The 17,891-nt window shown below is 34.6% G+C and overlaps 1 protein-coding gene across 2 annotated transcripts in view; it reads right to left on the reverse strand.

Moving 5' to 3' along the window:
* Positions 1 to 17,891, reverse strand: part of METTL25 (methyltransferase like 25) — a 91,452-nt gene that overhangs the window by 28,695 nt on the left and 44,866 nt on the right. For both annotated transcript variants that reach the window (XM_016199425.2, XM_016199426.2), the window contains exons 6-8: positions 8,591 to 8,685; positions 5,382 to 5,411; positions 400 to 473 (exon numbers count right to left, since the gene is read on the reverse strand). In XM_016199425.2, the coding sequence (XP_016054911.2) occupies positions 400 to 473; positions 5,382 to 5,411; positions 8,591 to 8,685 (199 nt within the window). The remainder of the gene's footprint in view (positions 1 to 399; positions 474 to 5,381; positions 5,412 to 8,590; positions 8,686 to 17,891) is intronic.

Here is a 17,891-nt window from a genome sequence, read left to right on the forward strand (position 1 = left end):
CCTAAATGGCCAAAATGTTGTTTATGATCAATATCTGTTCTAATTAGTTAAGTGGTTATGCAGTACTAGTTGTAAAACATTTTAAATATAACTCCTGCTCAAATATGCAACAAATTACATATAACATTTCAGTATTTCTAAATTTCTAAAGTACATTTTACATATATTACTTTATCATTACAACAATCTTTCACAACAAAAAGGAATCAGAGCCTCCACTTTAACAATGATTAACCTAGATACAGTTGCTGCACACTTCTTTGTTACTTCCTGAAATTATGCTCAAATTCAAGGCTTTTTTAACCAGTAAAGTGACCCTGAATAAATCCACCTGAAGACTAAAAGTCACTTCATATACAATACAGCATATTTACTCTTATTAAAATAAAACCCTCATACCATTTGGTGATGCCATAACAATCTTTAATAATATCCTGAAGGACTGCACGGTAGAAGAGTGATTCAGTAGGCAGCTGAAAAAAAATGTAGACATATATGAGCACAAGAAACAAATAACAGAAATCAAATCAATGTAAGAGTTGAGACCATAAGTGAATGTTAAAAACCCGACTATTATGAAACCTAAGAGACAATTTTATTTTTCCATTCAAAATTAAAATGTTAGCAAAGAAAAATGAGCTAACATCCCAAGTAAAAGGCTTATCAGTTAAAATAATGTAGAAATAAACTTTCACAACTAGCCAAGTCAGCTCTGTATAAGAGGGCAGTCAGATAGGATATGTCCTAATGGTGGTGGAATAGCAATATTATCCAGGATCAACACCCAGAAAGAGAAGGTACTACCCTAAGTAAGGACACACTAAAAATATGTCTGAGGCATAAAAGATCATAGCATTGGCTACTGTAGTGTTGAAAAGAAGAGCCTTGGAATGACATAGTATCAGAGGTTGGAGTCTTGACAAGGCCATTTCCTGGGGAAAAAGAGGTGGGAGGTATTCCTGAAGGTGCAAAGGTTTTGCCAAATGAAAGAAAAAATGAAGACAAGGGCCCCAATGAAGCATCAGTTTCACAGAGGCAGAAGGTTAAAAAAAGTACTATACAGTTGACCCTCGAACAACATTGTTAGGGGTGAAGACCTCCGCACTTCAAAAATCTGTGTATAACTTTTTTCTTTTTAAAAAAATGTTTTTATTGATTTCAGAGAGAAGAAGGGAGAGGAGAGAGAGAGAGAGAGAGAGAGAGAGAGAAACATCCATGATGAGAGAATCATTCATTGGCTGCCTCCTGCACACCCCCTGCTGGGGATCAAGCCCAAAACCCGGGCATGTGCCCTGACCGGGAATCAAACTTTGATCTTCTGGATCTTAGGATCTTAGGTTGATGCTCAACCGCTGAGCCACGCCGGCCAGGCAGCATATAACTTTTAAGTCCCCCAAAACTTAAGATATCCCTCAGTAACAAGAGGGGTATTTGTCCCAGGAGCCTCTGTGGATACCAAAATCTGTGGATGCTCAAGTCCCCTCTTTGAAATGGTATAAATCAATGCATACAGTTGGCCCCCCACATCCACTGATTCCCAACAGTGCATAGAAAATAGTGCAGGAAGTTACTGGAGAGAAAAAACACACCCATGTATAAGTAAATGGACCCACAGAGTTCAAACCCATGTTGTTCAACTGTCAACTGTACATAGAGAGAGTACCTGACCATAGCAATGGAAGAGGAACTTTTAAACCAAGAAACTACAAAATCCATCCACATCCCCAAAGACCTGTTAATATTAAGAATACAGGAAAATCAAACTAAAAATGTCAGCAACAATGACCTGCTTCCATGCAAAGTTACTATTGGGGGGGGGGGGAGAAAAATGAGAAAAATGAGCAAGTATGGAGGGAGGTCAACAATATTAAATGCTTTTGAGAAGTCAAATAAGGTAAAATCTAAAAACTGTTCAATGTCTGATAAAGTTTTAAAGATAAGAGTTCAGTGAAATTCACTGAGTTATCTCTTTTGTAACTCCTATGTTCCTTCAAAGCCCCAAATTGCTATTTTCATGTTTACAACTGGAATGTTTGGATTCAGATGGAGTTTAGCACAAGATAAATTTTGCCTGTGTGTTCAGGCAGAAAACCTATTCTGTTGTCTCCCTCCCCCATCTAATATCAAGTTTCCACACAGTGAACCACAGATGCTGAGACTCAAAACACCGCAAATTAAGAGTTGAAGGTTAACCATTATTTCTTAGGTCTTCGCCTGATGGTACTACCTTCTTAAGTCACTAAAGAATGTCTGTCTAGTAGGATCTTGATAGAGCATTTTGAACATATATATCTTTTCTGGATGGTGGGAGTGGGAGAGTGATTCTAGTAGGAAATGGTGTTAGGAATACCACAGTCCCCATCTCAACTCCAACAATAACTCACTGAAAGCAGATATGCACACATACTTGAGTGCCCACACTAAAATTTATAACTTTTAAAAGGCACACTTCTTATATAAAATCATTTTCCAAATACAACTCTTTGACTTGTGACAAAAAAGTCTGATTTTTCAACTTTCCCAGAACATTTCATATTCTAAACATTCATGCTACAAAACATTTCATTCAAAATTTCCCATCTTTGGATATATTTTCCATTTTTTCATTCTAAGTAATTCATTTCTGCAGCACCCCAAATCTCTACTTTGTCATCTGTCCTTCACTTTCCCCCAAATCCCTTTAGTTCTCTCACAAAAATGCTGAAATCACTTTCCATATATTAATACCTACTCTTACATTGTTCTATTAAAATTCAAGGGATTTTGGGAAATATATTATTAGTATTAGTATTATAAGTGGCTTAAAGAGTTCTTAATTTGATTAGGCATAAGAGAGGGAAACTTTAATTTTATGTGACTTTTATATGAAACTCCTAAAATAGGTAAAGCTTTGCTTTCTCATGCTTTTGAAAATTACATAAATTGTATCAAGATAATTTAGAAATATTATATTTATATTGTTATTAAAAACCGATTATGGAAAAACCACAAAAAAGACCAAGAAATGTGTTTTAACAAGAGAACATAAAGAAATGGAACACATAAAAAACTACAAACGGGATAGAATAAATCATCATCCCCCGAGTAAATAAGAGCTTTACAGCTGTTTCCTAAGAGGAAGGGAAGAGAGTAATGAAGTACCTTCAAATGCACATTCCTGGAATAACTAGGACTATCTATCCTGGTAAATACAGATGGGGGTAAGTGGGGAGGGAGTCAACAGTTAAGCAGCCGGGGCCTGACCATTCCAGGAATAAACTGGATGTGGCTCAGAGTTTACTTTCTTTCCTTCGCAAGTGATAAATCAACTTAACACTTTAATGCATGTTAAAATAAGAGGGAGCAGAAAGAGTGCACCATTAAAGTATATATATATATATACTTTTGACATTCATTTTACAGGTCTCATGGAAAGGGCACTAAACTGGAAGTCAGGACTCTACAATTAATTAAGGGAGCTGGAATGCACTATTAAAATTCTGCTATGTATCATGTTATGTAAGTTTGGTGTAATACCCAACTCGTAAGATTGATTGTAAGCATGAGCAAGTACTTGGGAAATGGAAAACCACCACACAAATGCACTGGGCATTTATGACAAAGGCACTTTCCTCTTCCAGGCTCCTATGGAACGACTAAGTTGATATGCAGGATAGGAGTTAAGAGCTTGGGCTCCAGAGTCAGATTCAAATCTCAGTGTTCACTACTTAACAGTTTCCTCAGATGCATCACAGGATAATGGTAGTACCTATGTCACAGCACTACGTATGCAGTATGCTTCAGGTGATGAAGAAAACTGAACAGTGCTTTGTAACCTCTGTGTTAGATTTAACTATTTTCATAATCATAATTATTAATGGCCTATAAGAGTAACAACAGTTGACATTTATTAAGCACTTACCATGTGCTAGACATTGTTTTAAACATTTTACATTTTTCATTCGTTTAATTCTCACAACTCTGAAGGTATTATTGCTGTTCGTTCCCATTATTATTATTATTCATATTTTATAGATAAAAAAAGTAATCTACGGAGAAATTATGACATGTCCAAGGTCACTAAATGAGTAACTGATGAAGATAAAATGCAAACCCATAATTGGAGACTAAAGCCCAAGCCCAAACAATATGCTCTAATGCCTTTTAAAAAATCAGTTTTTATCAATTTTTAGATGGTGACATTTAAAAACAAAGTTCTTAGTATTGTGCTTGGTCCAGAGTAAGCACTTAGTAAATGATACTTGTTGCTATCATTATTTTAAAATTATTATTTAAAAAATTCAAACTAACATATTAATGATCCTTGAAGAGAAGCAAAAGAGAGGTTTCTAAAATTTAAGTTCAACAAGAAAAATCTTGTGAAAAGTTTAAAATGAACTCTTAAAAATAACTTTAAAAGTTTTTAGCATGGCCCTGCCTGTGTGGCTTAGCGGTTAAGCATCTACCTAGGATCCAGGAGATCGAGGTTTGATTCCCGGGCAGGGCACATGCCAGGTTGCTGGCTCAATCCCCAGGCAGGGGGAGTGCAGGAGGCAGCCAATCAATGATTCTCTCATCATGGATGTTTCTATCTCTCTCTCTCTCCCCCTCTCCCTGAAATCAATCAAATATATTTATTAAAAAAAAAGTTCCTATGATGTTTCATAAAATCTTAAGGTGGAGGATAAGAAAATTATATGGATATTTTGGGGCCACATTTAACTTCTGTTTCTGTGTGTAATCTATTTGGCTGTTGTAACTAATGCCTAATCAAGTCAATAAAGAAAAACGTTAAAAATATCCAATTGAAATACGTGTTTTGGCCAGCCGGATGTGGTTCAGCGGTGGAGCGTCGAGCTAGGATCCAGGCGATTGGGGTTCGATTCCCGGTCAGGGCACATGTCCGGGTTGCGGGCTCTATAAATGACTCTCTCATCATTGATGTTTCTATCTCTCTCTCTCTCTCCTTTCCTCTCTGAAATCAATAAAGATATATTAAAAAAAAAAAAAAAAGAAATATGTGTTTTGGATAATAGTTAAAAAATAAGTTGAATGCTCTACCTTGGTTATCTTGCTTAAACTGAACCCATTAAAAGCCTGATAGTCAGCAATAGAAGTCTTTGGAAATATTTGAAGACTGCTTAGTACACTATGAAGATATAAGACATTAGTACAAGAGTATAATGTGGAAGTTTTCCTAAAAGTTCAATTTACTTTTTTTGAAAGTTCACTTATGTTTTAAACTAAACTTATAGAAAAAATATAATTTGAAGAGGTGACAAAAAGAGATGATATTTATTAAAACCCACCAGATTTTAAGTTCATCAGCAGGTCAAGTAGGAGGAGCACTTAAGAGAAAACTATCGTGTTCATCAGCTGAATCAGATAAACACTTAACTTACCCCTTGGCCAACTGCAATCCGCTCCAGTGCCTTTAAGGAGAAAAAAAAAAAAAATAAGACAAAGACTGCGGATATATTTAGTCTTATCATATAAGACTGATAAACACACTGTATAAGGGCTTGTAAAAGTGACATTTAAAAAGATTAATTAAGTGATAACATGTTTATACACTTAAAAGTGTTAATATCATTAAGGAATGTTAACTGGTATACTTATATAATTTAGGGCTGATTTAGAATGTATGTGTGTCATACACACACACACACCCCAACTGTATACACTCCTTGAATTTTAGAAGGCATTAGAAAACAGAAAAGAATGACATATTCTTGGCTCACTTTTATGGTAGCTAAAACAATCAGATAAATGCAAAGCTATTATTATGCATATACATAGACATTTATATACTACTTTTAGCTGGCTTTCTTTCAATTTTTTATAAACACAGAATGCATCTTTCATTAAACAAAAATGAACAGATTATAGGTGAATGTTTAGTTTAGAAAAGTATGTATGTTTTTGGTCTGCATGGTCCACAAATTCAATTCAAATTCTTATATGATCAAGTGTCAGGTAAAAGAGAAAGTAATACATATTTTTACAATTTTGTATGTAGCTGATTTTAAATTTGTATTTTCTTAAGATCCAAAACATTTTTACAAGAAGTTAATAATATTTCTAAAAAATAGTCTTAACCCAATACATAAAAGATATATATGAAAGATTTGCCATAATTTAAATATGGAATAGAGCCTTCTGAAACTTTCATTTTTTTAGAGACCTATATTTCCACACTCGCATAGTTTTATAACTAAATTATATTAAAATATTTTAACTGATATTTTTAAAATTTTAATTAGAAAATATTTCAAACATAAAGTACCCAAAACATAAGGGATCTGCATATACTTCCTATTCAAATTTAAAATACCCATATTTGCTTCAGATCTGTTTCCATAAAGAATACTTTTCAGATATAGCTGAATCATATACTTTTAAAACTGAAGGATAATTTACAAAATAGCTTGTTAAGTGCAATTTTTGCAGATGCACAAGGTTGTTGACGAGGTAAAGTAACATAGCTAGTTAGCAGTTAAGCAGGGACATAAAACTTGCTCCTTGAACTGACTTACTTCTCATGCTTCATAACCATGTAGACTCAGTGGGAAGAAGAGTCCACTGTATGAAAATTTGCTTTACAGAAATTATTTTAGAAAATATGTACTTTTCCCATCGACTTGACCTTCCATTTATAGTACTTGTGCTAATTTCAGATTAGATTTTTGTTACGGCTTTTGCTAAAAGGCTGAACTGAATAAAGAAACAAGAGTGTTTAATAATAAGTTATTTGATGTCAATAAAAATATCACATACCACACAATGCTACTTTTGGTATGTGTTGCTGATGAGTTTATTTTAGAAATACAAATGATAAACTTTGATTATATAATAAAAGACAATCACGTAGGCGCTAAGAAGTTTCATACAAACATTAATATTTTTCTTGGCCAATAAATAAAGATAAGAAAACATAGCAAGTATTCAGTTTATATGGACTTAAAATATTTTGCAGTTTTGTTGCTGACAAGAGTGCATTAATTGAATTAAAATTTTGTCTCTGGTTAATACCCTTAACAATTTATCTGAAAGTATCACCAAAAAGGTATTTAAAAAAACACCAAAAAAACTTCCTTAAGCTTTGAATATTTGTGGAACAGATCACTTGTAGAGCAAAAGGCAATAAAACAAGATGCACCAAAAGAAATGTTCCTTACACTTTTCAAGATCACTCCAGCATCAAAAAAAGTCAAGATGGGCAGGAACTGGAATGAAGCTAAGGAGAGGGGCATCCCATTGGATGCAGCGTGGTCTACAAATTCTATACCTTGGAATTTTTCCCCCCAAAACTCTACTTTTTGGTTCTTTAATATCTATGTTTACAGCAAACATTCCTTTTTTGTGTATACAGTATATTCTTTTATCTCTTTTTGGGACATTAATAGTTATCTTCTTTTGGATAGTGTCCATTACTTCTAAGTTGCTTTTTTTCCTATTTGTTTATTGGGTCTATATTCTTTCATGTTAGACTTTCTTAGACAACTAGTGATTCTTAGCTGTCTGTTGATAATTAAAATGGGGTATCACAAACCTTTGTGGAAGCATTGTGCTTATGAGCGAGGACTCTTAATTGTGGGCCTCACCATAAAGGTGAGATCTGTCCTGTTTCATTGTGAAATCCCTGGTGCCAACATCTTTAGGTCTTTACTCTTAGGATAGTCAGAATCCCTAAATTAAAAGATTATTTCAATTTCTTGCCTGATGGTATAAGTATAAGCCTGTTTGCCAGCATTCTGGGAACCAAGTCATTCCAGGAATGACCTGTCACTTTAACAAGAGTTAAACAAGTATCATTTACAGATATAATGAAAGGGTAAGACAAATTCACACAGAAGTATTTTAAGAGGATTTGTAAAAGTAAATTATTACTTAAGCATAAATAGATTTCTAAGATAATTCTGGGATACATGACCTAGGACACTGGTACACTGTTTTTTATACTGCAATGTTACTACCATAGATATAATGGCCCTATAATATCAATTCACCTTGGTGTTGAACATTAATTCCATTATTTAATCAACCATATTTTAGATTTCAGGTGACAAAAAAATACACTGTTTAACTTGCATCTGTACTTTTGTAAACCATTATAGCACCAAAACAGGGAAGACCACGGGAGAAAGTTTTCTAGGTCTAAGGACACTAGACAAATCCGGCAAAATAAAGGTTTTATATAACTAGTTACGTTATATTCCAGTAGCTTAATAATATTTTTTCCATTCTATAAAAATTAAAAATGATCTGCTACAAACACAAACACACCACAGAGCTGTGGAGAGAGCACTGAACTAATTCTCTGTTTAAGACTTGGTAGCTGGTACATTTTATGTAACAATTGAAGTAATTATATGTAAAAAATTAAGCACTGTAATACAGAATTATAGTACAACTATAAATTGTTACCACACTGCATGTAGAGTGGATAATGTTGGAAGGGAAAGTCCTTTTATTCCATAATTTGAAATGCAAAAAAGCATCAATGATGATGCTCTGCAAAATTTGGCATTTAATGCATGGTATTAGTAAAAAATAATACATTCTGCAACATCTGGATAAACTTCTTAGTCCAAAAAAAATACAATCATACCAAACACGCTGACATTCTGGCATTACGACCACAACACCATCTCTCTTCCTTTAAATAGTGGCACATTGGAAATCCCCACTTTTCTTGGGTACATTCTGCAGATGGAGAAAAACATGGATTATTTAAATAAAATTCTTCCTCTTTCAGTTAAAGTAAATAATCTACTGAGAAAGCAAATCAGTCACTGAGAGAGTCAAACAGTAGTTCAACAAGGAAGTGGTAATGTTTAACAGTTCATTCCAGTTTGTTAATTGAAAGCATATTAATGTTATGAAAATGGTATTTTCTCAACAACAGCTGTTGATGTTTAAGTTCCAACAATTTGAAACCAACCAATTCGCCAAAAGTATTTCTGTAAGATTTAGCAAAAGCAGTTTAAAATAGAAATACTTTTCATGTTCAGCATATTGCAGATAAGTAATGAGATACTGAATATTTATTGCTGACCAGACTTTGTAAAAAAATGATTTATCAAATATGACATTTGGCAGTTTATTATAGAACAATGTTATTCACTTCTAACAATGTTGAAACATCAATTTTTTTCAGCCACTGTTCACTTTACAAAAAAAGAACAGCTGTATAGGCCTTTCTTTTTTTCATCATATTAAGAGGCTGTAATATTTTCAACTGTGATTCAATTTGGCTCAATTGCATTTATGGTTCAAGTAACAATAACAAAAATCAACATTCACTGTTTAATAACATGTATCAGCTGCCCAACTGACATAGAGTTACATATGCAACTTGCTGATGTTTAAACCCCTTATGTGGAACTATTAATTACAGAGTTTTTGAAAAGGAGAAGAAACCAATTTCTATTTTAAATGAAAGCTTGGAAAATAAGAGCTTACCTTTTATCAAAATTGTGACAATTAAAAGAAAATTGTGATAAATAAAATTTTTCTATTAGGTTAAAAAGTAAAATAGAACTAAAAACTTGAAAACAAGAACACTTTAAAAGAAAATACTGAGTTAAGTTCCATTAAATAAACCTTTGTGCTATGAAGGAGCAGATGACTTTAGATTAAAATAGAGAAAGTTTAAATTTCATGGAGATCATAAGCCTGTGAAAATGGTTTCTTTCAGGTATTAAATTAATATTTATAATAGACCCTACTAATAATCAGATGGAAGATATGGACCTCCCAGGAATAGAAATAATGCTACTATTGACACAGAGTTTAATATTGTTAGCACTACTGTAAGTACTTTAAATGTATTAACTAGTCCCCATAGCAATTCTATGAAGCAGGTATAGTGTTATTCTCATGTTTCAGATAGGGAAACCGAGCACAGAAAGGTTAAGTAAATTGCCTGCCTAAGCTGCAAATCTAGCACATGGCACAACTTGAATTTAAATCCAGGAAGTCTGATTTTGGTGGCCATACTCTTAACCACCAAGCTACATAAACAATTTCACTTACAGGTGCACAGGACTCATGGAGCCCTTGAAGCTTATCCAGGTCCTAGGGACTCTGGACCACTTCCTCTGTTTCCAAGATGACTAGAAACAGTGGCTTGAGTTTTACTGAAGGCTTTATGATTTAACTGAGACATGATTACTTCTAAATGAATGGGTTACTATAAGTTTAATTTTCTTCTGAAGAGAAACACCTAGACATTACTGTAAAGGGTAAAGGGTTACAGAGGTGGGCTGTGCTATTTATTCAGGGTGTTTAGGAAAAGTGCTAATCAATAAAACAGCTAGTTCTTCCTCCTCTCCATCTTTTTTCTCCTTGTTCCTTGTCGTAACATAGCACAGAATCTTTAGCTGGTTATTCACCTGCTCAGATTAAAGACTGCAGTTCCCAGACTCCATCAGCCACTAGGATAGCTACAAGACTGCGTTTCAGCGAACTAAATGTGGGAAGAAATGATGTGTGCAAATTCTAGGTCATATGCTCAAAGAGAGGGGGGGCATGCTCTTTCCCCCACACTTTCCACACCCCTTCATCTCTCCTTTGGTCACACTGGCAAGACAACTAGGGCCATGTAAACAAGAGCGGCACAGGGTGGAGCAACAAGACAGAAGAATTCTGGGTTCTCGGAAGACTTTCTGGTACAGAGCTCCCATCTAGCTCTAATCACCTACCTCTGTATAGAAAGAAAAATATCCCTCTGTCGCTGTTACTTTGAGTCTGAGCCATTTCACATCTAAATCTTTATCTTAATTTAATGCTTTCCAAACTTTTTATAGCTCAGCACTCTCGGAATATGGCAAAGTTTTACGTCAAACTGGAATAAACAGAATATGATGATTCTGTTGAGGCAAAACCCAGGGGATGCAGGAAGCCATTATCTCAGGAACACCCACAAGGCATTCATAGTACACTAGGTGAATAGATCTGTCCTAATTATACAGAAGGCTTCATCAAGGATATAATAATTGAGCAGAGACTTAAATGAGGAAACAAGCCATTAGATTAGGCAAAGATTTAATGGAAGAAAACAAAACAAAACAAAACACCAAAGAAACAAACCAGGCTTCCAACAGGATATAGTTAATCCTCAAAAACAGAATACCAGATTATCTTATAATTTAAAATGATAATTAACTAGCAATTTCCCAACTTGTAATATCCCAGCCAAATACCTAAAAAAAACTAACTTGTAATACTGGGAAAGAGGAGATGAAAGTCAACTTATTGCAAAAATGTTGAGAGAATTCCACTTAAAAAACACACAACGGCTCTAGCTGGTTTTGCTCAGTGGTTAGAGCATCACCTGAAGGACTGAAGGATCTTGGGTTCAACTCTAGCCAAGGGCACGGCATGTACCTTGGTTGCAGGCTCGATCCCTGGCCCTGGGATCGTGCGGGAAGCAACCAACCTATGTCTCTCCCTTACACTAATGTTTCTCTCTCTCTCTCTCTCCCTTCCACTCTCTCTGAAAAGCAATGGAAAAAATATCCTTGGGTGAGGGTTAAAAAAACACACACAAAAAACCAAAAACCAAAAAGACACACACAATGAATTTGTAATGAAAGATATAATTAGTGTACCATCACTGCTCTGCAATTCACCTTATGCTGCCAGGAAAATAGCATGTCTACTTGCTTGAAAAAGGCAGAAAGACCCTACCTTAGTAATAATCTAAAGAAAATTTTGACTGAAAAAAATTACTACTTAACACTGGATTGAAAGTGCAACAGTATTTCTGGAAAATATATACCACTGAAAGGGGTATATTACTTTCAGGGGGGAAAAATCTAATATAAGAAATCCACCACACCCAAGTTACTCCCAAATTCTTGACCCACAGAAACTGTGAGAAATAATAAATTATGTGGCTTTAAGTTGTTCAATTTTGGGGTGATTTCTCAAATAGCATCAGATGATACACAATCTAGAGGGAGCAATGAGGAGGCTAATTACATCATACAAGGGAGGTGAGACAGAAAAATCCACTGCTTGAGGTGTATGGGAAGTGTGCTTCCTTAGGAAAGAGCTTTTGATTAGAAAGAAAATGAAGGAAATTTCTGAGAAGAGGTTACAGAATATACACAATTTTGGTAATGACCGGCTGAATTCTGGAGGATTTTAGAGTCTGAGGAGAGGTGGAAGACTGTCACAGCAAAGGACATAACGGTACATTCCATTAGAGGTACCCTCTGGATGCTGACTCGTATGGACTGTATCAACTGATTCCTATGCCATCTAGTTGTTGACTGATTTTGACCATTGGCGAGTCCAGGCAGGAGCCTGGAGACAGAAAAGACGGAGGTGGGAATATTTATGCCCTGGCTGCCTCGCTGAGAGGTAGTCTCCCACTGAGCAAAGGTCACCTCTGAAGCCGGACAATCATGAAGTCATTCTTTAAGGTTCCAGTTACTTCTTCCTCCCCTTATTCCTTTGAACACAGGAGTGGTAAGCCCTCAATTTCTACACTATTTCCCATGATTCCCTTTTGCCCGTACCATTGTAAACAATCCATTTGTAAATAAACTTCAAATTATCCTAATTGATGTGTACCATCTGCTTACTACTTAACTCCCTGACTGATCCCCATTTCTCTTAGAGTAAAAGACTTGTCATACCCTACACAGCTTTACATAATCGGTACCCTCCCCGCAAAGCCGTTACCTCTCTGACCTCCTCTCCTCTCCTGCGATGCTCCATCACCTCCACGCTGGCTTCTTGCTATTCCTCAAACACACCAGATCGTCCTCTTTTGTGGAATGATTTCCCCCCAGCTATCCACCTGGTAACTCAATTATGTTTTTCAAGTCTTTGATGACAGCTCACCATTTAATGAGGCTACCCCTGACTCTCTATTTACTTACTTGTTTATTGTTTATTGCCTGTGCCCCCTGCCACACACACACTCTTGCCCTGGTCTCCACTAGAATGTAATGTAAACTCCCTGCACACAAGGATTTTTGTTTCTTTCATTCACTGACATTATCTCAAACTCAATATATATTTGCTGAATGAATGAATGAATGAATGAATGAATGAATGAACCTCTACTATTGTAGAAAAAAAGATAGGTGCTAAAATAGGTGACAATGGGTATAGATGTTTATAAAACAAGTAGCTTAACCTCAAGAATTACTTGTCATAGCAAACTAGCAAAACTTATATCCAATACTCTCATGGCAATTTCACATTTAATTTTTAACTCTGCACCCCTTCTCCCCGCACGCTTTTCTTCGTTAGCATGGCTATGCTATGTTGTTAGCCTATTTGTTAGCACTGCTTGGTAGAAGCTTTGATCAATACGTGTTTTTATTATTTTAACTGGCCACCTTATTTACCAGCTTTGTGTCATCTTGGGAAAGTTACTCTCTGTACACCTCAGTTTCCCTATCTGAAGAGAGAAAAATTACTGTAACAGTTTTGAGTATTAAATTTAAGAATCCAGTTAATGGCTTAAAACAGTGCTAAGTACATAATAAACACTTGAATAATGTTATAATGACTGTGATTCTAAAAAATTAGTTAACATTTACTTCTACTTCTGCACTACCCAGTTATTTCTCTATGTGCTATACATTACCTGGTACTTAGGAGGATATGAAAAAATGTTTACTTAATGAATAGAGAATGACTGAACTAATACAATCTGATTTTGGCTTCCCACTCTTTAGAATGCCATCTCTAAAGTCAGCAAAAATAATCAATCTTGGTTATCATTTTATTTGACCAATCTGAAAGTCTCATAGTATTGAAATTCTCTGTTAACACTTGTTTCTCTTTTGGTCTTGATAACAGGCTCTTCTTTTCAAAGGCTCTTTCTTCCACCTACCCTTCAAATGTTAGTGTACTCAATATTACATTATGGCAAGTGTTCTGTTTCCACTCTTCAAGTTCTTTTTTGGGCAATTAACATCTACTCCATTAAATTTAATCCCTACATATCTCCAGTATCAACTTCTTTCTGGATTTCTAGGTAAGAATTTTAAACTGTTTGCTTAACATTTCCAAAATTAAGTATATGCAAAACCAAACTCATTTTCTGAACCCACAAATCTGATCTTTCCCAAGTAATATATAATCAAAGAAGCTAAAACCTTGCCATTTTCTTTAGCCCTATTGCCCCTCCCTCTACCCATTTCCCCACCACTGGTCATCAAGTCAGTTGGTTTATCTTTGAAGAGTCCTGGTAAATTGTTGTCTCCTACAATTCTTATCTAATGTATCCTTGCTTTGGAATTTGATAGCTGCTTCCTAACTAGTCTCCCTGTCTCCTATCTAGCTCCATGTTCAATTTAATTTCTAATGACCAAAAAATACTACTTTTCAAAAAAGTAGATGAATTTATGCAACCCTTTTGCATTAAATAAACACACAAAAGATATTTTTATGGAACAAAGTATATTTTGCCTCCCACTGAATAATATTCTAAGATCTCAGCATACCATTCACAGCTCTCACAATCTGGCCCTAATTTTTCTTTCCAGCTATGTTTCATTTTTAAGGAAAATTTATTATTTATTCTTACTATTTATTTTTCATATTTTCACCCCCCACTCCCTCCTTACTCTCTGTCATATAGCCATATGGACTTGCCTTACTCAGAACATACAACATAGTTTCAGCCTCTCTGCCTTTTCTCCACAAAGTTCTCAAAATGTCTTTCCCTATCTCATTCATCTTTCTAAATGAAGACCAAATGCCACCTTTTTTAGAAAGCTTTCCTTCATGGAAAATTACACTCTCTTCTAGTTTTAATAACATTTGGTTTAGATATTCATCACTCATTACTTCTTTCATTCATTTTTTTCAATAATTCATGTTCTTAGCTGATTAAGATCTATGGGACCATGAATATATCACTCTTAGACATACATAAAAGTTCTGTGTAATTCCTTCTGAATTCTTCACTAGATCACGAGCTCCCTAAGAGGGTAGAGAGGACCTCACTTATCTTATACTTCTAGTTTCATTATATAATCAATATATTAGTATTTCACTTACTCTTTGGTTAAAAGTACAGCTATGTAATCTCAAGGGACTATGTAAAGTATTTTATATATATGAAAATAAAAAACAAAACTAAACAGCCCGGCCGGGCGTGGCTCAGCGGTTGAGCGTCGACCTAGGATCCAGGCGATCGGGGTTCAATTCCCGGTCAGGGCACATGCCCAGGTTGCAGGCTAGGCAGCCGATCAATGACTCTCTCATCATTGATGTTTCTGTCTCTCTCTCTCCCTCTCCCTTCCTCTCTCTGAAATCAATAAAAATATATTTTTTAAAAACACAAAAAAAAACAAAACAAAACACCCAGTTTAAAATGTATACATTACTTTAATAGAGTAATGTCTGTATTAAAACACGGTTTCATAATGCAATTAGTCTAGATACTACTGTCTTGCTATTTTCACATATGGCTATAAGAATAGCAAAGTCCGGTGCTGAGAGAAAACACTGTGTTGGCCTGACAAACGCTGCGATAGCAGCTTCCCTATGGTGCTTCTCACTCTGCTTGACAAGTTTCCTCTGCTTGCTCTTATAGACTACGTATAATCTTTTTATCAAGATGCTAGTCTTGGCCTGGAACATCTGAAACATTATGTCAATGAGACAGTCTTGACATTAATATTATAAATAATGTTGTTTCCTATGAAAACTTTGCTCACTGTACCAGCCTGATGGTAAAAAAAAATTTAGACAACTTGCTTAAAATTTGTTCACCATGGGAAAATAATGTGAGAACACATATTTACAGCAAACTGTTTTTCAAGACCGTTTTCTCTAAAGGATATAAATCCAAATTTGTATATAAAACTAGTAAAATGTAAATTAGTTTTTTAATCCTGTTTCAAAAAATGAGCAGAGGACATGAAGAGACATTTCTCCAAAGAAAACATACAGATGGCCAACAGACATATGAAAAGATGCTCAACATCACTAAGCACCAGGGAAATGCAAATCAAAACCATAATGAGATACCTCCTCACACCAGTCAGAATGGCTATTATCAAAAGTCAACAAATAACATGTGTTGGCAAGGATGGGAGAAAAGGGAATCTTTATGCACTGTTGGTGGGACTACAAACTTTTGCAGCTACTATGGAGAACAGTATGGAAATTCCTCAAAAAACAAAAATAGATATAACATAGGATCAGCAATTGCACTTCTGAATTTTTATCTGAAGAAAATGAACACTAATTTGAATAGATTTATGCACCCCTATGTTCATTGCGGCATTATTTACAATTGCCAACATATGGAATCAACTCAGATGTCTACTGATAGAGGAATGGATAAAGAAGATACAGTATACATATATAATAAAATATTCCTCAGCAATAAAAAAGAATGAAATCTTGCCATTTGTGACAACATGGATGGACCGAGAGGATATTATGCTAAATGAAATAAGTCAGAGAAAGACAAACACCATATGGTTTCACTTACATGTGGAATCTAAAAAAAACAAAGCAAATGAACAAAACCAACCCAGACTTATATAAACAAAAATTAAACAATGGCTGCTAGAGGGGAGGGGACTGTGAGTGTAGGGGGGAGAGGTGACAAAAAGGGTGAAGGGTAATATAGTCAATAATATTGTGACAAGTTTGCACGGTGACAGATGATTACTAGACTTAGTGTGGTGATCACATTTTAAGGTATATAAATGTCAAATCACTATATATATACCTGAAACTAATATAATATTGCATAGCAACCATACTTAAATAAAAAATAAGTAAATTAATTAATTTTTTAAAAAGTCTGCTTGATATTCATTTCATAGTCAACTTTCTGGTAAGAATTTCTATCGGCTTTGATTTTATATTACTTTATATTTGAAGCAAACACTACTTTACTACTTCTTTTAAATGGCTATGTTAATTTTCTATTTTAGATTTAATTACATTCTTGACTTCTTTTATGTATCATAAGCACAGGGAGAACTTTTTTAATGCTGAATAAATATAAGAACCAGTTTATATTAGTCACAAAAAATAATGAGGTGCAAATTAAAGAAAGGGGAAAATGTATTAAAACTCTATTTCTAACTATTTCTAGGAAGCAAGAAGATACCCTATGATATAAGTAAAATCAGTGCCAATACTCTAGAAAACATACAACTGACTGAAGATCAGATACAGCTGTCTGTGTGAGGTAATTGTGCAAAGACTGCCAAGGACATTTCTGAGACATAAGCCTAGTTGAATGGTGAGAAGTAAAATTATATTGTAACAAAAGCTAATAAACAGCTGAATTTACAAGGCTGACAGTAGAGTCTACTTATCTGCTCTAAGATTACAACATCAATGCCTTCTCCTCAAGCTGAGATAGCTTGTGAAAGTCTCAGATTGAATTACAGAACAAACTAATAAACTGTTAATATTAAAAATTAAGTAAATGAAAACTTAAATATGCATTTACTATGGATTATTATTACATAATTTTACTTCTTAAAAACTAAGCATATAAAACTTTGGGAAAACAAAATTTGTGGCCATTATTACACTGACATAGATTTAAAAGAATGATTTTCAAAAACTTCACAATATCATTCAAATGCAGAATCACAACAGGAAGCAGAGTATCTTTTAATGCAAACCTACTATAATTAAGAAAAAAAGATACTAAAACTGAACCTAAATGTCATAATAAATATAGGTGAGGCTCAGCTGAAGTAAAAGGCATGTTTCTACAGTCAAGTCACAGAATCATATTATTAGTCATAACAGACCTCCAAGATCATTTAATTAAACCTCTTTCTTTTCACTAACTTACAGATGATTCACAAAGATTAACTGATTTATCCAAGGCTATAGCACTGCAGAGACAGAAGTAAAATTTTAGTCAAAGGTCTCCTCTTCTATGTGGTGTTCTTAAG

Source organism: Miniopterus natalensis, chromosome 2 (genome assembly GCF_054644295.1).
Source record: "Miniopterus natalensis isolate mMinNat1 chromosome 2, mMinNat1.hap1, whole genome shotgun sequence".
NCBI lineage: Eukaryota > Metazoa > Chordata > Mammalia > Chiroptera > Miniopteridae > Miniopterus > Miniopterus natalensis.